The 22,481-nt window shown below is 48.1% G+C and overlaps 2 protein-coding genes across 13 annotated transcripts in view; both read right to left on the bottom strand.

Moving 5' to 3' along the window:
- CIITA (class II major histocompatibility complex transactivator) overlaps positions 1 to 6,998 on the bottom strand; it is a 65,506-nt gene extending 58,508 nt beyond the window's left edge. For 3 of the 12 annotated variants that reach the window (XM_057300009.2, XM_057300010.2, XM_008960373.5), the window contains exon 1: positions 6,795 to 6,998. In XM_057300009.2, coding sequence (XP_057155992.1) covers positions 6,795 to 6,846 — 52 coding nt within the window. In that variant the 5' untranslated portion in view covers positions 6,847 to 6,998. Of the gene's footprint in view, positions 1 to 5,134; positions 5,518 to 6,794 lie in introns of those variants that run through there. The other 9 variants (XM_034939779.3, XM_034939780.3, XM_034939778.3 and 6 more) reach the window with 5 other exon arrangements.
- A 160-nt stretch (positions 6,999 to 7,158) lies between these two features.
- LOC117976363 (MHC class II transactivator-like) lies at positions 7,159 to 17,933 on the bottom strand. The gene is made up of 2 exons (XM_034941059.2): positions 17,587 to 17,933; positions 7,159 to 7,322 (listed from the first exon to the last, which is right to left on the bottom strand). Exons 1-2 carry the CDS (start codon positions 17,930 to 17,932, stop codon positions 7,159 to 7,161), a joined length of 510 nt encoding a protein of 169 aa, XP_034796950.2. The 5' UTR covers position 17,933.
- Between the last annotated feature and the right edge of the window lie 4,548 nt (positions 17,934 to 22,481).

The raw sequence follows: 22,481 nt of genomic DNA, 5'->3' as shown, positions 1-22,481 counted from the left end.
TATGGGAGAGAGGGAGGGATGAATAGACAGAGCATGGGGATCTTTAGGGGAGTGAAATGAGTCTGTGTGATACTATAATGTCATATACATTACATCATGTATCTGTCCAAACCCACAGAATCTACACCACCAAGAGTAAACCCTCATGTAAACAAACCATGGACCTTGGGTAATAATGATGCATCAATGTAGGTTCATTGATTATAACAAATGTATCAGTCTGGTGCTGAGTGTTCATCATGGGGGAGGCTATGCCTGTATGGGAGGACGGAGGTAGATGAGGGATGTGAAGGTCTAGCTTCCTTGCTGTCCCAGCTTGAGTGCTCCCTATGGGATTGGCTAAGACCTCTGCTGTGACTGCATTGCACCTCAACTCCTGCTGCTTCCCAACCCTGCTTTCTTCCCTTTTCCTTCGGGTGTTCCCTCCTGTGAATGTCCCCAGTAAACCTCCTATATGCAAATCTCCATCTCCTACTTGGCTTCCCAGACAATCTGACCTGAGACAACTTACTTCTATTTTTCCTCCAAGAGGGGCCTGGAAATCCTACAGGACCCCACAAAAGACACCACAGATGCCCCCTCTGAAAGTTCAGGCAAGCCACCTATCTTCTCTGGGTCCCGATTGAGGACACTGACCTCATAACAAGTTGGAAAATCTTAAAACTCAAACGAGCCATCATCTCCAGCTTGTGCATTTGCCAGTAAAGGGTAAACTTATTGTGGGTGAGGGGCCTGGTGGTCCCAGGATGAGAATGAAGATGAGTTGTATGAGCTGCAGCCAGGAGACCTTCAGTCCCTGTCCAGAATGCAGGGTTGGGATAAGAGTTCCCTTCCCCGCTTGCCTGGTCTGTCCCAGCTCCAGATAGCCTCCCTTCTGCATGCCACTCCTAACTGCAGTCAATGACCTGGAAAGGAGTCCAACAAGTTTTTCCTGGAAGGGAACCTGACCCTGGTGCTGGGGTAGGGGGTGGAGTGATGAGGATCTTGTGACTGCAGTTAGCAAAGCCAGGCCCCACACTCCAGTCCTGACCCATCCGGCTCTACTTAACACAGTCCCCCCGCCAGCACTCTGCTGGGTGCTGGAGACCCCAAGATGAACCACGAGCCAGTCCTGCTTGCTGAGATCTGACTACGGAGTCCAGCCATTGGCAGGCTTGGCTGTGAGTGAGAATTACCTGGGAAGGGTGTTAAAAACACAGCGTCCTGGGCCTCACCCCCGGTGATTCTATTCAGGGAGTCTGCAGCCGGGCCCAGGAATCTGTATTTTCTTTCATTTTTTTTGAGACGGAGTTTCACTCTTGTTGTCCAGGCTGGAGTGCAATGGTGTGATCTCGGCTCACTGCAATCTCCGCCTCCCGGGTTCAGGCGATTCTCCTCCACCAGCCTACCGAGTAGCTGGGATTACAGGCATGCACCACTACACCCGGCTAATTTTGTATTTTTAGGAGAGACGGGGTTTCACCATGTTGCCCAGGCTGGTCTCGAACTCCTGATCCCAGGTGATCCACCGGCCTCAGCCTCCCAAAGTGCTGGGGTTACAGGTGTGAGCCACCATGCCCGGCCTGGAATCTGTATTTTCAAAAATTTATTTTTATTAATTTATGTATTTTTTTCCTAAAAAAAGGTCTTGCTCTGTTGCCCAGGCTGGTCTTGAACTCCTGGTCTCAAGCCATCATCCTGCCTTGACCTCCCAAGGTGATGGAATTACAGGCATGAGCCACTGCACCAGGCCCCTTTCTTAATTCTTATATCTTTCCTTCCTGAAGTCTTTCAGCTGCCCTCTGCTGCCATGCCCTTGGTCTAGTAGTTACCAGACCCTCAGCATAGATTTTACAATAGCTTCCAGGTCTTTCCTCTCATCCGGTTTCCCAAACTGCAGGCATTCGTCTTCCATCTTTACAATTTTTGGGGTCATATTGACATATCACCTGTTCTACAATTTACCTTAGTATTTTTCTTAAATTAACTTTTTAAAGAAACTTAAATAGACCGATTTTAAAAGAAAGCTTTCTAGAGTTGAAAGCAGGGAGTCAGACAGATATTTGTCCACCCATGTACCTAGCAAGATTATTCACAATAGTCAAGAGGTAGGAACAACCCAAATGTCTATCAACAAATGAATGGATGAACAAAATATGGGATATCCACATATTAGAATACTATTCCGCCATAGAAAGGAATTACACATGGCACGACATGGATGAACCTGGAAGACATTATGCTAAGTGAAAGAAGCCAGGCACGAAAAGACAAATATCGCGTAATTCTATTTATAGGCGGTGTCTAGAGTAGCCCAAAACATAGAGACAGGAAGTTGGAGTTACCACGAGCTGGGTGGAAGGGGCAGTGGGAAGTTATTGCTTATTGGGTAGAGTTTCAGTTTGGGAGGATGAAAAAGTTCTGGAGATGGATGGTAGCGGAGGTTGCACAACAGTTTGAAATATTTAATGCCACTGAAATGTACATTTGAAAGTGGTTAAAATGGTAAGTTTTATGTTATATGTATTTTACCATGATTTTACAAAAAGAAAACTTTTTTTTCCATGTATAAACGGAAAAGCAAAACCAAACCAACAGTATCACTTGTGGTTGAAAAAGAAACAATGTTACTAAAATAATCTCAGCTTCTTTACCACTTTGTTAAAAAGAAATCTTAGCAAGCATTAGGGCACTGTCAAACATCAGGGAAAATCAGAGACTTTGTCCTTGATGTCAGAAGGATTGAAGGAATCTGAAAACTATCTATGTCCTTCCTATGAGAATCGATGGTAACTAATGCCCCTTTCTGAACTGTCTTTTGACTGTGTGTGTCTTGGTCTTTGGAAACCTCCCATCTGCCTATGCTTTCCTCTCTGACTTTTCTCTCTCTCTTTTTTTTTTCCTGAGACAGTCTTGCTCTGTTGCCCAGGCTGGCATGCAGTGGTGCAATCTCAGCTCTCGGGTAACCTCCACCTCTCGGGTAACCTCCGCCTCTTGGGTTCAAGTGATTCTCGTGCCTCAGCCTCCCAAGTAGTTGAGATTACAGGTGTGCACCACCATGCCTGGCTAAAACACAAAAAAAGTGTTTTAGTAGAGTTGGGGTTTCTCCAGGTTGCCCAGGCTGGTCTTGAACTCCTGGCCTTAAGCAATCCACCCGCCTCAGCCTCCCAAAGTGCTAGGATTACAGGTGTGAACCACTGCTCCCGGCCCCTCTCTGATCTTTCTAAACAATCCCTTTAGGATCTATAATAATTATTCCCAATGCATGAATATTCTTTGGTGGTTTTCTAAAGTGCTTTTTCTGTACACATCAGACGTCATCAAGCAAGCTCTCATGTTTTATCCATTTTACAGATGAACCTCAGAGAGGGGAAGTCACTTGTCAGTGTGACTCAAGGCAAATCTGAGGCTAAGTCCAGAAGCTTCCTACCTCCCTCCAGCCACTTCCCTGATTGCCTGGAACTGATCCAGAGTTTCCTTGGGTTAATTTCTGATTCTGCTCTTCTCAAGGTATCTGAGGCTGGGTCTTAGGACATGAAACCAAGCCCCAGCCATCAGACAGACTGGGTATCAACAGGTTTCTCTCTGACTGCCTGGGTCCTGCCCTGCATTTGTGGAGGTTCACATCTGCTTGCTGCACTGGGCTGGGCTCTCAGTAGACCAGGGTTCAAATCCTGCGTCTGCAAACTGCTTGCTATGTGGCGTTAAGCAAAACAAAACAAAACACCTCCTGGTACTCCTTTTCTGATAGAGGTTTTGTAACAGGGAGAGTAAAGAGATGAGACCACATCAGCGCCTCCCAGTGTCTCTGACTTGAGGGACTTTTGCCCCACAAACGAACATTGGAGTCACCTGGGATAGAAGGTTTAACCTGCAGGATCTCAGCCTCACCCCAGGCCTAGCCAACCGGGCCTGGGGGTGAGCCCGGGAACCTACATCCTGAACAGGTTGATCATCCCAGGTGATGTTCATGTGTGGGGAGCCTGGGATTCCCCACTCAGTCATCTCCAAAGACCCTGCCTCCAAACGTTCTGAGATTGTTGGAGACCAGGTCATCCCCTAAGGGAGCCGGGGGTTTGCAAGGTGATCATTTGTTGGAGTCAAGTTCCTTTGGCTCCTCTTTCTCCAAGAGGAAGTAGTACCTGTTTCCTTAATCTCACTCCGGAGAAGTATTTATTTATTTTTTCTTTGGAATGGGGAGCAGAAACGGAAGACTTCCTGCCAAAGTTAGACACTCCAGGCTGCGGCTGGGGAGGGAGCCATGCCTTGAACTTCTAGGCTTTTGCCACCTCTCCTGTGCCACCTAGGGTGGAGAGGGGCTGTGGGACTCAGGAGGACCGCGGCTTTTAAGAGTTCCAGACTAAGCTAAGCATGGTGGCTCCGATTCCGGCTTTCCTGGACCCCAGGGAGATCCAATCTCCCACTCCCACCCCGGCATTCGCACGCTGGCTTTCCGGGGCGCTTTAGCCTCTCTCCTTAGAGGGTGTGACTCAGGGCCCCAAAGCGAGGTAGAGAAGTGAGAGATCAAGAGATCGGTTCAGTCCGGGGGATCCCTCCCCCACCCCTCCCAACAACACACACCTTCGCCAAGATGTTCAACGAGAGTTGAGGACTTCTCCCATCCTCTGGTTAAAGGTTTGGCTCCCTACTGCCTCCCTGCGCAGGGCCCCCCGCCTGGAGAGCCCAATACCCAAGATTCCAGAGTTAGAGATGGAATATGACCCAACAGGGAAAGTGAAGCTCAGGGAACGGCGGCCCTGGTCCAAAGTCTGGCGTACAAGAAGGGCGCGCACCTCTGCAGGATCCCGGGCGCGCGGAGTCGGCCAAGGGTGGCCGGGGGAGTGTGTCTGCTCCGCGCTCCCAGTCTGCGCTCCGGCTTCTCTGCAGAAGCTGCCGCCAGGCTTTCCTGCCACCCGCCCACGGCCCCGGAGCTCTGGGCACAGCAAGCCAAGCTCCGGGTTCCCGGCTCCTGGTTCCCGCGCAGAGTCGTTGCAGGGATGCTGGAAACGAGGTGTTTCCCGGCCCTACATTTTGCATATTCCATCCCCCCATCCTCCCAGACTTGCTGTGTGACCTTGAGCAAGTAGCTGACAGTCTCGGAGCCTCGATTCTCAGCCCGACCTTAGGGGTTACAGAGGAGACTTTGGTCACCTACCGCTGTTCCCCGGGCTCCCGCGCGCGCTGCTGGTGGCCTCTCCCTCCCGCCAGCTCTGGGGCCGCGGCAAGTCTGTGGCAGCTCGTCCGCTGGTCATCCTACCTCCCCGCCTCCCCGCAGTTCTTTTTCCCTTTCACTTTCTTTCTACAGCGCTGAGCTCGGGCCAGGCTGTGGAGCAACCAAGCACCTACTGTGGCCACCACGTGCTTTATCAGAAGTGGCATCCCAACTGCCTGGGCCATCCAAGAGGTCCCTGCCTCCAGTCGGTTCTTCACAGTGGCCAGCCCCACTTCGGGGAGAGTCCCAGGCCCCGGGCCAGGAGCCAGGAGCTAGGGAGCCACTTGGGCAAGTGATCTGCAAGTCCTGATTTGCAGGGAGCTTGTCCCCACCCCTGGGTGGGTCTCTGTTTCTCTCCAACTCAGTCCAACCGTGAAAGTGGCAAACCACCTCTGAGGGCACATGGCCCCTGAGATGAGCTAACTGAGCTATTCACTCCTCTGATGCTGGCCCTAGGGAGGAAGAGAAAATCCCTCAGGTACCTTCCATGGATGGAAAACCTGTGTTCCCATGACCACACCCCCAGCCGTGGCAAGAGCCCTGCCCGTCCTTTTCAGAGGTCTTGGATTCCTGCTGGGTCCTCCAGGGCAGGAGACCTTGAGGTGGTCACTTTCCCTTTTCAGGCCTGAATTTCCTCATCTGGAATTGAGGGAGGGGGCAAGGTTACCTCTGACTTCTCCCCCTCCAACACTTTCCCGTAGCAACTTAAGGCTGCACCCAACCACACCGGCAGACCTGTCATCAGTCTCTGGGTTCAAAGCAAACCATACATTTCAGGGGAGTCTGAGAAAAGGGATACCACCCCTTTAACCATCCAACAACAGCAATGCCAATAAAATTGAGCTCCTATGAGCTCAATTCCAGTTCCTATAAAATACTGGACACTGTGCTAGGTCCCTTATCATTACCCTTTCATACAGGCTTTCCCACAGGTCCATTGTACACTCCAGGAAAAGTGACTCGAGAATGTAAACGACTTCTTCAGGGGCACACCCTTCCCAGCCAACGGTGTAGCTGCCATGCTGCCTTCAGAGCCGGTGCCAGGTGTCTGCACTGTGCTCTTCCCACCATCTGTTCCCCCGTCCCCTGACCCTTTTTAAACAACACCATTTGGAAACTGGGGGGAGGGCGGCATCCGCCAGCTCTCCCCAGCTGCTGAGGGCTCAACAGCTACACCTCAAGGCTGACTCCAATTTTGGTTTCCCTGCTTCTCTGGGTATGGAGTAGAGTCTGGCAGAGGTCCCGTCCTGCAGAGGCACCCCTCAGTATTTACCCAAAGGGAGGCGAGAAGACCTTGCTGTGGGCCAAGCCAGGCCAGCATGCTGAGAGTTAGTGACACACTGCCTGAAAGTCTGACTTCTAGAACCTTTCGGTGCTGATACATGGTTCATACTCCAGACACCTGGCTGACCTGAAGTTTCCCTCCGGTGGAAGGAAATAGACAACTCTTTCACATCTTCCAATGGCCTGCCCCAGCAGGACACAGACTCCTCTTCCCATCCTCACCCCCATCCCCAATTCAGAATGGTTTCTCTGTTTATCTGGAATGGCAGGACCAGCTGAGACTGCACGCTAAATTAAGATGCTTTCCCGGCCTTTTTACCTTGGGGCTCTGACAGGTAGGACCCAGCAGGGCGTGGAGCCAGGCAACGCATTGTGTAGGAATCCCAGCCAGGCAGCAGCTCCCGGAGTCTGGCAGCCCCTCCTCGTGCCCTCAGCTTCCCCAAGGATGCCTTCGGATGCCCAGCTCAGAAGCACACAGCCTCATCACTAGCCTCATCACTAACCAGTCACCAGTTGGGAGCCCGCCAAGCTAAGCCAACATGCAAAGAAACAAGTGAGGGATCATCAAAAAAACTCTCCCTGCAAGGTGGCCCCAAGCGGTCAGATTTCTGTTTCTGAACACCCTCTAATTTTACCACACTCCCTTAAGCCCTCCCCACACCTCTGAAATTAATTTCACTTCCTTACTGTGGATTGAATTTGGTGAAGACAGAAAGTTGCACAGAAAGTCTGTTGGGGGAACCTTCAACAGTCTGACATTCAGAAATGATGATCGCAATGGAACCGCACTGGTGCCAGCTGCCAATATCTGCCACCTTCTGCAGGATGGGGCCAGTATCATAGCCCTCTGCCCAGATGCCTCAAGACAAGCTGAGAGCCTCTGCTGGGGACTTCTTAGATGCTGCTCTCCTCTACCATGCCTACTCCCACACCAAATTGCCCTGAATTTCTCTGGAGATCATAAGTGGCCCACCTATCATTTTCATCCCAAGACATTGGACTAAAACATAAATTATACCTAAAAGAGTGTTAACCCAAATATGGTACCCTTGTAGTCAGATGGTTTGGGGTGACCCGCCAAAGTGATGCTAAATAATACTGACTCCCATAGGGAGAAAGTTAGTGTCTTTTCCAGTCTCTGCCCATCCTCCTGGTGGTATCAAGGAGGAAGTCTCAGCTTGGTGTGAACATGTCTTTAACACCTCTTCTAATATATGATCACTCCGTTTTATAGAAAGCAGCTCTCTAGCCTCAGAGCCTTCTACAGTCAACAGTATCTTGCTATAATCTAACATCACTCTGCTTTCTTGTTAAATGGTTACCTCCTGTTTTTGCCATTTTTTCCCCTTTATAATGGGACGTAAAGTTTTATTTGAATATAAAGTAGATGGCTGGGCCAGGTGGCTTGTGCCTGTAATTCCAACATTTTGGGAGGCCGAAGCAGGAGGATTGCTTGAAGCCGGGAGTTGGAGGCTAGCCTGGGCAACATAGTGACACCCTATGTCTACAAATTGTTGGGGGTTTTTTTGTTTGTTTTTGTTTTTTTTTAGACGGGAGTTTCACTCTTATTGCCAGGCTAGAGTGCAATGGCATGATCTTGGCTCGCTGCAACCTCCGCCTCCCGGGTTCTGGGTTCAACTGATTCTCCTGCCTCAGCCTCCCAAGCAGCTGGGATTACAGGCACCTGCCACTATGTCCAGCTAATTTTTCTTTTCTTTTCTTTTTTTCTTTTTTTGAGACGGAGTCGCGCTCTTTCGCCCAGGCTGGACTGCAGTGGCGCTATCTTGGCTCACTGCAAGCTCCGCCTCTTGGGTTCACGCCATTCTCCTACATCCAGCTAATTTTTCTACAAATGATTTTTTAAAAATTAGCCATGTATGATGGTGCACAACTATAGTCCCAGCTACTCTGGAGGCTGAAGTGGGAGGATCGAGTGTGCCCAGGAGTTGGAGGCTGCAGTGAGCTATGATCATGACATACACTCCAGCCTGGGCAACAGAGTGAGATCCTGCCTCTCCTAAAGAAAAAGAAAAGAAAGATAAGTAAAAAAGGTGAGTGGTTAAAAAAAACCCTGTCATAAATAATAGTAAAGTGTTATGTAGAAAACACAAAAATGATGAAGGTGGTACTGAAATGAAGGTTTGGAAACATGACTTGTGTGCCTCATGCATTTTTGCTGAAAGAGCACTGGATGGGGAACTTAGTAGCAGGTGTGTGACCTTGGCCTCTTTACTTCCTCTCTGTGGTCCTCAGTTTCCCCATGTGTGAAATGAGGATGATGCCCTTCTTTGTAAGGTGATTACTTTGAAGCCTTCATTGTTTTCAGAAGTCCCCGGGTGAGGAGTGGGGTAGAAATTGACAAATAAGAAATGCTGAGTCAATTTGAAACAGCCTTGCTTAGTGGGGCTAACAAACGGACATGGTGAATGTCAGAAATTCTAAGAAGGACCAGGCACAGTGGCTCATGCCTGTAATCCTAGTCCTTTGGGAGGCTGAGGTGGGCAGATCATTTGAGGTCAGGAGTTGAAGACCAGCCTGGCCAACGTGGCAAAATCCTGTCTCTACTAAAAATACAAAAATTAGCCTGGGCGTGATGGTGCGTGTGCTACTCGGGAGGCTGAGGGATGAGAATCACATGAACCCGGGAGGTGGAGGTTGCAGTGAGCTTAGATCGTGCCACTGCACTCAAGCCTGGGTGGCAGAGTGAGACTCAGTCTCAAAAAAAAGAAAAAAAAAGAAAGAAATTCTAAGAAGTCTCATTATCCTATGACCTGGTGCCATGGGAGAGGCGCCTCTGACTGCTCAGCTGTCTTGAGGTCCCATACGGGGGTCCCTTTATGTTCTCAGAGACAGCTGGTTCTGATGTCCCCCCATCCCACCCTCAGACCGATGGCCAAGGCAGCTTTGGAACTTAGAATGGGCCAGCCAGGACTACCATCTCTCACCTGGGTGACTGCAGCTGCCTGGTACATCTTCCCTGTACCAGAGGTTCGTTTCAGTACCCCTTCCTCATCTACATCTTCCCTGACTCCTCCAGACCCAGTTCTTGTCCACAAGACCTGAACCTGACCATGCCTGTGTCGGTGCAGGTCTCTGAGCAGAGCAAGTGACATCCGTCAACCTGTGTGTTTGACTGATGGCAGAGGATGCACTTTGGCACCTGAAGGCACCAGGGTAGAGAGTCTACAGATGAGTGGCAGTGGTACCCAGCCAGGAGCTGAGGCGCACCTGGATTTCAGCAGTGGCAGGTGAGGGTGTGGGGATGGAGAGGGAGGGGGCCGGATGTCTCAGAGGCAGAATGACAACCTCTAGCACTAAGTGAATGGGGGCAAAGAGCACGAGGAGGAATGAAGCCCACCCCAGGCTTCCTCTCTGTTGAAACACCTGCATCCTTGTTCCTGCCTCTTAAAGACTCCTGCAGGCCGGGCGTGGTGGCTCACGCCTGTAATCTCAACACTTTAGGAGACTGAGGCGGGCGGATCACCTGAGGTCAGGAATTCGAAACCAGCCTGGCCAACATGGTGAAACCCTGTCTCTACTAAAAATAGAAAAATTATCCAGGTGTGGTGGTGCACGCCTGTAATCCCAGTTACTTGGGAGGCTGAGGCAGGAGAATTGCTTGAACCTGGGAGGTGGAGGTTGCAAGTGAGCCGAAATCACACCACTGCACTCCAGCCTGGGCTTCAGAGTGAGACTCTATCTCAAAAAATCAAAAACAAAAACAAAACAAAACAAAACACAACAACAGCAACAACAAAAAACTCTTGCAGAGGTGATGAGGATTCCCCGAGCCCAGGTCTGCTTGGGACAAAGTCAGTTCTCTCCTGAGACGGGAACCCTGTCAGGAGAGGTGCTGCTGAAGCCGGTCTTACCCTAGGGATCTGAATTTATTTGTCTCGAGTCAGAAACTAGCATGCCAGCAACCACTAGCACCCAGCAGAACCATCATTAAGGTTGCCATGCTGGGGTCCCCTGGCAAGTCCCAGGGAGAGATGGGGAGTTAACTAGGTCTTCCAAGTAAAGAACAGTTGTTCTGGAAAAATTGCCGGTCCTTGCTGCAGTCTCCCAAAACAGATTCTGCTCAGTCCTACCTTCGCACCTTGGTTCCCTGCAAGCCAAGGAAGAATGCTGGGAGCTTGCTCCCTCCCGGTGCTGCTCTCCTGCCTTCTCCCTTTTGGTCTATATTTTAGCCATCCTGCAAAGCTCGAGTTCCCACCTTCATCACGCTTCCAGCTAACTATAATTTTCTTGCTTTGCTGTGTTTTACAAAACTTGCTGCAACATTATTTGGCAATACAACTTTAACTTTCAAGTTCATAAGCATCATCCCTGCTACCTCTGATTAGATCATACATCTGTTAATGTCTACGATCAGGTCTTTAATTTTCTACACTTACCCCAATACCTACACAGAACTGAGCATTTGAAAGACACATTATCAGGCGAGGTGCAGTGGCACACTGCACTTTGGGAGGCTAAGGCAGGTATGTCGCTTGAGCCCAGAAGTTTGAGACCAGCCATGGGCAACACAGCGAGACCTCATCTCTACAACAAATAAAAAAATTAGCCGGGCATAGTGGTGCCTGCCTGTAGTCCCAGCTACTTGGGAGGCTGAGATGGGAGGATGGCTTGAGCCCAGGAGATTGAGGCTGTAGTGAGCTGTGATTGTGCCACTGCACTCCAGCCTTGGTGACAGAGCAAGACCCTGTCTCAAAAAATAAAATAAAATAATAAAATAAAAGATACACTATTCTAAGACCATTTGAAGGAATGAATGGAGTTTTAGATTTGAATGATCAAGGCAGTTCCAAATGGATGAAGATTCCTCCCCTACTAGGTTAAAAGTGCTTCTTCATCTCATGCTTTTTTGGTGAAAGAGCACTGGGTGGGGAGTCCACCATAATTTCTAGCAGGTGCTAAATAAATGATTCAGGAGAAGGAAAGAAAGGAGGCAAGAAAGGGAGAGAAAGAGATCGGTGAATAGGGAGATAGGTGAGCAGAATACAACTGCTATGTATCCAAATTAGGGAGGGACATGGGAGGGTGTATGAGAACCTGGACCTGCTGATGGATTGTTGTATAGGGGGCTTAGCTGGTAGGAACGCAGGGAAATACTTTGACATGTAAATATATGGGAAATATATGGGTGATTAGGTAGGTAGAGAAATGGATTAACTGATAAGTAGACATGAGTAAATAAGTGTATAAGTATGTAGACAGTAGATATAAATAGATAAATTGAGAAGTAGATTACCACCATAAGACAGGGCGAGAGGCTGGGCACGGTGGCTCACGCCTATAATCCCAGCATTTTGGGAAGCTGAGATGGGTGGATTGCTTGAGGTCAGGAGTTTGAGACCAGCCTGGCCAACATGATGAAACCCTGTCTCTACTAAAAATATAAAAATTAGCTCGGCATGGTGGCAGGCGCCTGTAATCCTAGCTACTCGGGAGGCTGAGGCAGGAGAATTGCTTGAATCTGGGAGGCAGAGGTTATAATGAGCTGAGATCACGCCACTGCATTCCAGCCTGGGCTACAAAGCAAGACTGTGTGCCCCCCCCCAAAAAAATTAAATTAAAAAAAGACAGGGTGAGAATAATGATAATAATAATAAAAAGAAGTAGATATAGGAAGGTAGGTAGACAGATCAGGAAAGTTGGAGGGCAGGCAGGTAGGTGGATGGGAAAGTAGACAGTAAGGAATGCAGGTGAACCGCTCAAGGTCATAGCAACAGAGAACAGAAACCGTGCCTGGTTGGAGAAGTGCCAGGCTTGGGGGCAAGCTGTGTTTGGAACAGGCTGGCCTGGGAAAACCCATGGGGAAATGCCAGCTTCCGGGTGCAGGTGTGTCTCCTTCTGTGGTTCCTGGGGTAGAGGGCCAGAGAAGCAGTCCAAGATGAAAGGCACGAGTCTTCCTCGCCAACACATCCCTTTCCCTGAGGCAAAGGAGACTCCCAAGATCAGAACAGGGGCTGGTTCTCAGGAAAGTAAGCCCGGAAGGTGGGAGGGCACAGCCTCTCTCCTCTCTGGTGTGTCACAGCTCTGGTTTCTCACATCCTAAGGGCCAGATGGGGAAGGAAGCTGGAGGAAGGGAGCTTAGCGATCTGTGGGGTGTTCCTCCCTTTCCAATAAATCAGGCGACTTCCCAGAGGGAGACTTTGTTCTGTCATTCCTAGAACTGAGACCTCATGGGCAAAAATATCACACAATGAAATCAGAACAACAAAAACAACCAACAAAGTAGAGTCAGAGGAATCAATAAAATGTAAGACCCTGGCAGGTGCCCTACAGCCTCTGAGAAAGTATGCAAAATGGGCCCCTTTGTGCCTCGCATTCCATGGTCAAACCCAAGGCCAGCTGAGGTTGCCCCCACTTAGAGTCATCTTTCCACCATCCACGTTGGGCTTGTGGTTGCCTCAGACGCCAGCCTCAGGGCTGAGTCAGAACCAGCTTCCTCTTGCAGGGAGTGTATGGGGCTTACACGGAATGGTGTCCCTGAGCCCTTAGATCAATGACTCTGAATGCTATTATCATCTCCACTTTATAGATGGGGAAACTGAGGCGGGGTGCCCGGGAAGTGCTCAAAGTCATACCTCTTGGAATTGGGAAGGCAGGACAGGCACTCAGGCTGTCTGAGGACATGGCCCATGTGCCAGTTCAACTCGAGGGCAGGGGCCACATTGATTTGTTTCTCAAATATGCACAGTACCCAAGCACTCAGCACTGCATTTTGCATGGGGTAGGTGTCTAGATATTGTCTGGGGCCCCCAGACTGCAGTAATTATTTTTCTTGGTGCCTCAAACCCCTGGTTTATCTTCTTCCTGTTCCATTCTCCTTGCTGTTAGACTCAGAGTGGTCTGATATTTATACAGTGCGACCTAATGCCAAGCACTGCCTTGGAAGGTTTCTACCTACCATCTCATTTAACCCTCACTAGAGCCCTGGGAGATTCGTATCATTGCTCCCATTTCAGAGATGAAGAAACTGAGATTCCGAGTGGTCTAGTCATGTGGCCAAGGTCACATGGTACGTAAGGAGCAGAACATGGCTTCAGATCCAGAGCTGTCCAGCTGTCCAGCCTCCAGCCTGGTTCTTTTTCCATCATCACCCATCCTAGCTCCCCCTTCTTTGGCCTCTGATAGATGTTGTTCAGATGTCATGACCCACTGTTGACCAGGGACTGCCTAAATGTTTGCTTTAACTTCCCACTGAGGCACCTGAGTTCCTCCAGGGCAAGGACTTTGACTCTTGGGACTCACTGGAACTTTCCTGGGGCTGGATGCACACAGGTTGCTCAGTGTAGCACAGAGCGAAACCCCTAAGCTCCCATCTCCAGAACTGGGCTTTCTGCACAATTGCACCTAAGGCACTGCAATATCTGAAGGGGACTTCTGAATCATCAGGCTGGTTTCAGTTTGAAGACTGCGAACCTATTTGGGGTAGATTTACGGTAGCCCCTTGGGTTGTTTAGAAGAGGAAGCTAAAGCAGTACTTTTTTTTTTTTTTGCAGGAAGTACTGCAATTGGCCAGGACTCATGAGACCCCATAGTCTCCCTCCTCAGGTCATGACCAGAGGCAAATCACTTAACTTCTCTGTGCCTCAGTTTACTCATTGGTAAAGTAGGAATAATGGCATTACATGAACTATCCATTCATCCATCTACCCACTCATCAACCCATCCATCCACTGAACATTCAACAAATATATATTGCATACCTACCCTGTGCTCAGGCCCTGTGCTAGGTATTTGGGACATATTGTGATCAAAACATAGATCCATGTCCATGTGGAGTTTATTTTCCAGTGGGAGGATCAAACAATAAACAACACACACGCAATACAAAAGTAAGATATACAGAAGGTGGGGGGCCAGGCGCAGTGGCTCATGCCTGTAATCCCAGTACTTTGTGGGGTGGGCGGATCACTTGATGTCAGGAGTTCAAGACCAGCCTGGCCAACTTGGAGAAACCCTGTCTCTAAAAATACAAAAATTAGCCAAGCATAGTGGCACACACCTGTAATCCCAGCTATTTGGGAAGCTGAGGCATGAGAACTGCTTGAACCCGGGAGATGGAAGTTGCAGTGAGCTGAGATCTCACCACTGCACTCCAGGCTGGGCGATAGAGCAAGACTCTGTATCAAAAAAAAAAAAAAAAAAAAAAAAAAAGTGGGGAAAAAATCAACCTGGGGAGGGGGCTCAGAGTGTGGAGGGAGGAGTTGCAATTCTAAATGGCTTGGTCAGGGCAGGCCTCATTGATAAGGTGCAAAGAATAGAAGGAATTTAGGAGGTTGACCAAGAGAATGCTTAGAGAACAGTGCTCCAGGCAGAGGGAACGGCATGTGCAAAGGTTCTGAGGCAGACAGTGTGCTGAGCGTGTCTTAGGAACAGCGAGGGTGCCAACATGGCTGGAGTAGATGAACAAGGCAGACAGGAGTAGGGGATGAGAGCAGGGAGCTGATGAGGTAGGAAAGGCCTTGTGGGCCATTGTCCAGATTTAGCTTTTTCTCTGAGTAACGTGGGAGCCAGTGCAGCGTTTAGCACAGCAGAGGGCCAAGGTCATTATAGAGTGGTTGAGAGGGAGGGTCACAAAAACCCCACATGGATGATTTCCTTTTCCAAACCCCCATCAAAATGAAAGTCAGTGCCCTTTGTTTACAAACCATGCAATTCTCTTGCCCTGTCCTCTTTCTTCCCCTCTGAGAGCTGCCCAGCAGCAGCACACCTGCCCACTGTCGCAGGTCAAGCGTGGCAGCCCTGGAGGGAAGCTGGCTGGAGGGCAGAAAGAGAAAGCAGGAAAAGAGCAACTTGCCCTGCACCCCTCCCAGCTCCCCGAAGACCACACTGGGCCCCGAGTGCAGTTCCACTTTCTGGAGTCACGTGGGATCAGAAATAAATATATTACCTCCCGAGGGAGGAAACAGAGTTAAATAACAGGAACCAGCACTCTCGGAAAGAGGGGGTGGGAGGGGCTGAAGTGTCCGGCAGTGAAGGCACATGTGGCTGGGGCAGGAGGGGCTGCAGCCAGGGAGAGAGGAAGGTTCTGGCTTCTCCCCCAGTTGGCATCTGTGCCACCATCAAGACCACACTGGTTCTCTGCGCCCCTGTTGAGAAGCCAAGGGAGAATGTTTGGGGGGTAAAGATGCCCCTTTGCCTAGGTGTCTGTTAGGAGGAAGAGAATTAAAGAGGAGTCCAATAGACGATGGAAACCACTTGGGTGAGAATTTGACGACAAGAAGAGCCAGCCCTGTAGAAATGTATGTCTTGGCAGGAAAGCTGGTAAACAACACTGCCCTGGTGCCCAAGATAAGGCCACCAAAATGCATTTGATGCCCTGAAGGCTAAGTTGAAGATCCAAGCTTGTCTGTCTTCAAATCCAGTCTTCACCGCTTCCCACCTGGGGGACCTGGGCAAGTTGCGTCACCCCTGGGCAGAGTCTGTTTTCTTCTTTAAGTGTTAAATAAGGATGGGGATCAAAGGGCTCAAGGTCAAGGGAGAAGTAAGAGGGTTCTAGATTGTGCTTAGGCTGTTTCTGGCACACTAAATACTCAATCAATGTCAATCACTGTTATTCTCTCAAGACTTGTATTGCAGAAGGAGATGGAACAAACACCGTCTTTAGAAAGTTATGACCAGGTTGGGTGTGGTGGCTGATACCTGTAAGCCCAGCACTTTGGGAGGCCAAGGTGGGAGGATCGCTTGAGCTCAGGGGTTTGCGAGCAGCCTGGTCAACATAGTGAAACCTCAGCTCTACAAAAAATAATTAAAAAAAAATTAGCCAGGCATAGTGGTGCATGCCTGTGGTCCCAGCTAGTTGGGAGGCTGAGGTGGGAGGATCATTTAAGCACCGCAAATGGAGGCTGCAGTGAGCTGTGATCATGCGACTACACTCCAGCCTGGGCAAGAGAACAGACACCGTCTCAAAAAAAGAAAGAAAGTTGTGACATTACAATGAAGGGAGAACTTCTTTGTAACTGGGTAGGAGACGTAAACAGTTGGAGGAGCCAAGGATGTGTGTGGAAAGAGTACAGTGCAGGCTTGTCTTTCTGGTTTGAGATGATTGTGTGCCACCAACGCTCTTAAAAATAAGGCCTTCATTCTCTCTCCCGTAAGCGAGTTCTTATTCTCTCTTTCTTTCCCCCACCTTCTCCCTTTTTCTCTTCCTCCATCAGCCTCCCCCTTCCTTCCTCTCCCTCCCTTTTCTCCCTGTCTCTGCCTGTCTCTCTGTCTCTATGTCTGTCTTTCTCTCCCTTCCTTTCTCGCTCTCCCTCTGTCTTTTGGTTTCTGTCTCTGTGTGTCACACAGACACACACATGCACACATAAGCAAATGCATGCAAACGCACACATGCCCCCCCCCACACACATACAGTGGGCTCTGCTTTCAGCTTTTTCTCTGGCTCCTCCTTTCTCTGCACCCCATTTCTCTATTTTTTTTTTTGAGATGGAGTCTTGCTCTGTTGCCCAGACTGGAGTGCAGTAGCGTGATCTCGGCTCATTGCAACCTCTGCCTTCCGAGTTCAAGCAATTCTCCTGCCTCAGCCTCCTGAATAGCTGGGACTACAGGCACCCACCAGGATGTCTGGCTGTTTTTTGTATTTTTTAGTAGAGACAGGGTTTTGCCATGTTGGCCAGGCTGGTGTCGAACTGATCTCAGGTGATCCACCTGCCTTGGCCTCCCAAAATGCTGGGATTACAGGCATGAGCCAGTGCGCCCGGCCCCATTTTTCTCATTGTGACTCACACTGATTGTGCCTGCATCCATCTTCCCCACTAGAGAGCAGACCCCTTTGAAGGCAGGAGCTGATCTGTCCATCCATGCCCCGTTAATGTTGGTGTATCATCAGGGCTCAGGGAGTGAACCCAAGCAGGCATTTGGCTGCATGCCCCTGGGATGGTTCCTTCCAGCAGAGTGGGAAGCACGCCGTTCGCTCCAGCACACCCAGCAACAGAGACAGTGCTCCAAGTTTTCACTGCTCCTGCCAGCTCACTAGACACTTGGATTTCTCACCAGTCTGCCTTCCCATTGACTTCCCTTTCAGAGAGGAGGGAAAATCCTTGAGCTGTCTACAGTCTGTCATTTCTCCTTGATTAAAAGTGATGCCAACTTACCACCATGGTCACTGTGGCCGGGGCCCCTCTCGGCTGCTGGGGGCTGCAGCCCACTCCGGGCCCACCCCAGGAGGGCCAAGTCCAGGTCTCCTTTCTCTAGTAGGGTCAAAGAGATCTTCCTGGCCAGAGCCTCACTATCAGGCTCATGGAGCAGAGTGCAGTGGTATTCCCTGGAGAGGAGCTCCTCTTTCAGCAGGTTGTCCAAGAGGGCCTGCACCAGGCTGGGCTGATGGCTGGAGAGCAGCATTCTCACCTGAGTCAGGATGGCCTGGAAGTTGTTCATGGCAGCCCTTGGAGTCAGGGCAGCTGCCCTGGCCAGTGCCTGGAATCTCCGCTCACCCAGCATGCAGCATCCAAAACATGAAGTGAAAACCAGGACGAGGGAACCTCTGCAATTTATTACAGTTTATTTCTACTTAGGAAGATTTCCTCTTTTGCGTTGTAGGCTGGGGTTCCTGATGAACGGATGGATATTGGCTTTTGGGTTGATTCAGACTCCACAGATATTCTCTGGGTCCTACCCAGGTGCATGTGCCAGAGAAGCCCACAGCCTTCTGTTGGAGCCAATCTAGTATTACTAAGAGGAAGGCGACATGCCTCCTTGGAGGACCTATAGGGTAATAGGTCTTTTCAGATGTTTTACCATAGCAAGAAGGCATTGCGGTATAGAGGTTAAGCAAATAGGCTTGGAGTTAATCTGCCTATGTTCAAGTCCCAGATCTGCTGCTCCTTGCCAATTATGTGACTTTGGGCATGTTACGTAGCCTTTTTTTTTTTTTGACGGGGTCTTGCTCTGTTGCCCAGGCTGATGTGCAGTGGCGTGATCATAACTCACTGCAGCCTCAACTTCCCAGGCTCAAACAAACCTCCCATCTCTGTTTCCCAGTAGCTGGGACTACAGACTCACACCATCATGCCCCGCTAATTTTTTATTTTTTTATTTTTAGTAGAGACAGGGTCTCAATCTGTTTCCCAGGCTGGTCTTGAATTCCTGGGCTCAAGTGATCCTCTTGCCTCAGTCTCCCAAAGTACTGGGATTACAAGTGTGAGCCACCACGCCTGCCTTACTTAGCATTTTTAGTCTCTGTTTGTTAACAGTACTTACATTATAGGGTTGTTGGGAGGATTAAATGAGATAACATAAATAGAGTCCCTAGTGCATTATCTACAACATGATAATAATACAATAAATATGAGCCATCATTATTATTGATTAATCATGCAAACTACTATCAGCTTGAGTTTAACCTCACAAATCCTCAGTCTCCTCCTCTGCAAAATTTCCCGCTAAAAGCAATCCGAGCTCATATGCATTTGAGGGTCTCAACACTGGACCTAGTAAGCACTTAACGAACACTGACTATTTGTTAATACTATCCCCAACTTACTAATGCACAAAACAGAGGATTTGCATAGAAGCCAGTCTGGTTTATGATTCTAAAAATCCCCAACCCAGTTTTAAAGAACCATAGGCGACTGTTCTCCTGCCCATTCTGTAACATGCCGTGACTTTGTTTCCTTCCAGACTCAGGATTACCATCTCTCAGATGGGGCCATTTGCATTATTCATTTAAATGAGACAAAGGATTTCCATTTCCAGTGTGGCTGACCAGCTCCCATACAATCAACGCTACCACAGGTAACAACTATAAACCCGGGGGAGAATATAAAAAACAACTATCCGAAGGCACTGGAGAGTGACAGGCCAGGCAGATACTGGAAGGGAGTCAATATATGGAAAATGAGAACTTCACAGGTGAATTTCCCAGTTCATGAGTTTAGTCTGAAGGCAAGTTCCAATCAGTGCTGTGCAGGGCAGTTAAGACTTTTATTTAATAAAGAAAAAAAAAAAAGGCTGGGCATGGTGGCTCACGCCTATAATCTCAGAACTTTGGGAGGCCAAGGCGGGAAGATTGTTTGAGCCTAGGAATTTGTGACCAGCCTGGGCAACATGGAGAAACCCCATCTCTGCTATTACAAGAGTTAACTGGGTGTGGTGGCACATGCCTGTGGTCCCAGCTACTTGGAAGGGTGAGGTGGGAGGAGCGCTTGAGCCTGGAGAGGTTGAGGTTGCAGTAGGCTGTGATAGTGCCACTGCACTTTAGCCTGGGCAACAGAGTCAGACTCTATCTCAAAAAAAAAAAAAAAAAAAAAAAAAAAAGAGAAAGGTTTACTGCCCTTTATAATCAGAGGATAGAATTTGGGGGCAAAAATACCTACTGGAAAGTAGAAATCCCAGACAGAGAAGGAGAAAGGAGTAGCCCAAATTCTGCATATAATTGTCTAAATATCTGGCTGGCTTCTGGACCATGTATATATTTGTAGGTCAGACTCCAAGCAGCTCAGCTAAGGCTAAATAAGCTGAACTAAGATTTGAGCTGCAATGGGTGTAGGGGTAGGAGATTTTGCTTTTGATTCCAGCCAAGTTATATCCCTACTGAAATAAAACCCAAAAATATTAATGCTGTTCAGATTATAACAGAATCCAGAGTGTTTACAACTTATCCCTAATGTCCTGTGTTCAATACAAAATTACTTGACATAGGCCGGGCGCGGTGGCTCATGCCTGTAATCCCAGCACTTTGGGAGGCCAAGGCGGGTGGATCACGAGGTCAGGAGTTCAGGACCAGCCTGGTCAACATGGTGAAACCCCATCTCTACTAAAAATACAAAAATTAGACAGGCATGGTTGCAGGTGCCTGTAATCCCAGCTACTCGGGAGGCTGAGGCAGAGAATTGCTTGAACCCAGGGGGCAGAAGTTGCAGTGAGCCGAGATTGCACCACTGCACTCCAGCCTGGGTGACAGAGCAAGACTCCATCTCAAAAATAAATAAATAAATAAATAAATAAAAACAAAATTAGTTGACATATAAAGGAACAGGAAAAAGGTAACATTTTCAAGAGAAAAAGACAATCAATGAAAACTGGCCTCAAGATGATGCTGATGTTGAAATTAGCAGACAATGATTTTTAAAGCTGTGATTATAACCACGGAGGAAAAAGACATCTAAGATGTAAAGGAAAATATGCTCATCAAAACCAAATATCGTATGTTCTCACTTGTAAGTGGGAGCTAAATTATGAGGATGCAAAGGCATAAGAATGATATAATGGACTTAGCGGACTGGGGGAAGGGTTGGGGTGGGGGAGGGATAAAAGATTACACATTGGGTACAGTGTACACTGCTCGGGTGGTGGGTGCACCAAAATCTCAGAAGTCACCACTAAAGAACTTACCCATGTAATTAAAAACCACCTGTTTCCCCCAAAACTATTGAAATTTTAAAAAGTAGAAAATGGGGACAAAAGATATGGTGTGACTGTGGAAGACTAGTCAAAGAGATACAATGTTACTGGCTTCAGAGATGAAGGAAGGAAGTCACAAGCCAAGGTATGTGAGTAGCTTCTAGAAGCTTGAAAAACCGCAGAAATAGATTCTCTCCTACAACCTTTGGAAGGGAATCAAATTCACCTTGATTTTAGCCCATTGATACCCATGTAAGACTTATACAGTAATGGTAAGAAAATAAATTAGTGTTGTTTTAAGCAAAAAAAAAAAAAAAAAAAAAAAAAAAAGAAAAGAAAAGAAAAAAGAAAAATAGCCAAGGAATACAGATTTGAGAAGCTTAGCAAATCTAAGTAGGATAAATACAAGAAAACCACACCTAGGCACATAATAGCCAAACTGTTGAAAATCAAAGCTAAAAAGATACTCGTGAAAGCAGCCAGTTCAAAATAACACAGTACATATAGGAGAACACCTGAATGATGACCGACTTCTTGTTTGAAACCATGGCGGCTGGAAGACTGTGGAAGAATATCTTAGAAGAGATAAGATTTTAAAATATGTTCATCCTGAGTTCTACATTCAGTGCAAATATCCCTCAAGAACGCAGACAGAAACAGACATTTTCAGATAAAAGAAAACTAAAAGGATAGGTTGCAGGAGATCTGCATTACAAGATGACGAAACAACCAACAGTGGGTGCACAGAGCCAGGGATAAGGATCTGCTGTCGTAATCACTTAATAAGTCTGCTTTGATTGTTCCTATCAATCCAGTGGCCACTTGCCATGTGCTTAGTCAAGAAAACCTGGGTGCCAGCCTCCACTTGGCCACTGACTCACTGTGCCTGGCAAGAAACTTCCTCTCTCTGGACCACAATGTCGTCACCCATGAAACACACAGGTTGGATTACATGATCCCCAGGATTTTTCACTTCTGAAATACTACAGTTTCCAGGGAGGTGTTACCTACTTGCAGAACCCACTGGTCTTGAGCTCAACAATATTCCCCTGCAATTAATCACCAGTGTATTACTTCTCCCATCTTTACTTATTCAGAGCTCCCTGCATAATTTTTTTCTCCTCCAAATCACATGCAATCTGTACTATTATTTACCTAATATTTTGTTTTACTCTGTCTTACTGATTTAATTTCTTTTAAAAGGAAATTTCCTATCTTTATCACAATTGGAAAGCCAGTATCCCTTGTGCAAGAATAGTAGGCAACTGTAACAAAAAAACCCACGCAGAATGGAAAATGATAATATGAAAGTTTAGATTTCAGTTTCCTCGAGTTTCTGATCCTGGGGACCTATCTCCTTTTGTGACAAAAGGTAGTTAGCAAGTGTTAGAAAGGTATTAAAGATAGAGTAGCACCAAGCTAAAGCTCTCTTGCATTGGCAGATAAGTAAAAATGTTAAGGGTATAGAAAAATGGGAATTCTGCTTTGTTGGAGAGCATGTAGAATGGTGTAATTGCTTAGGGTAGTAATTTGGTAATGCCTACAAAATCATTAAATAATACTCAGGATTTCCACTCTTCAGTATATATGCCAGAAAAATTCTTACACATGGGCGTTATGACACACAAAGCAGGTTTGTTTGTGCTAG

This window comes from Pan paniscus, chromosome 18 (assembly GCF_029289425.2).
Source record: "Pan paniscus chromosome 18, NHGRI_mPanPan1-v2.0_pri, whole genome shotgun sequence".
Classification (NCBI taxonomy): Eukaryota; Metazoa; Chordata; class Mammalia; order Primates; family Hominidae; genus Pan; species Pan paniscus.
This window is presented reverse-complemented; position numbering and strand designations above follow the sequence as displayed.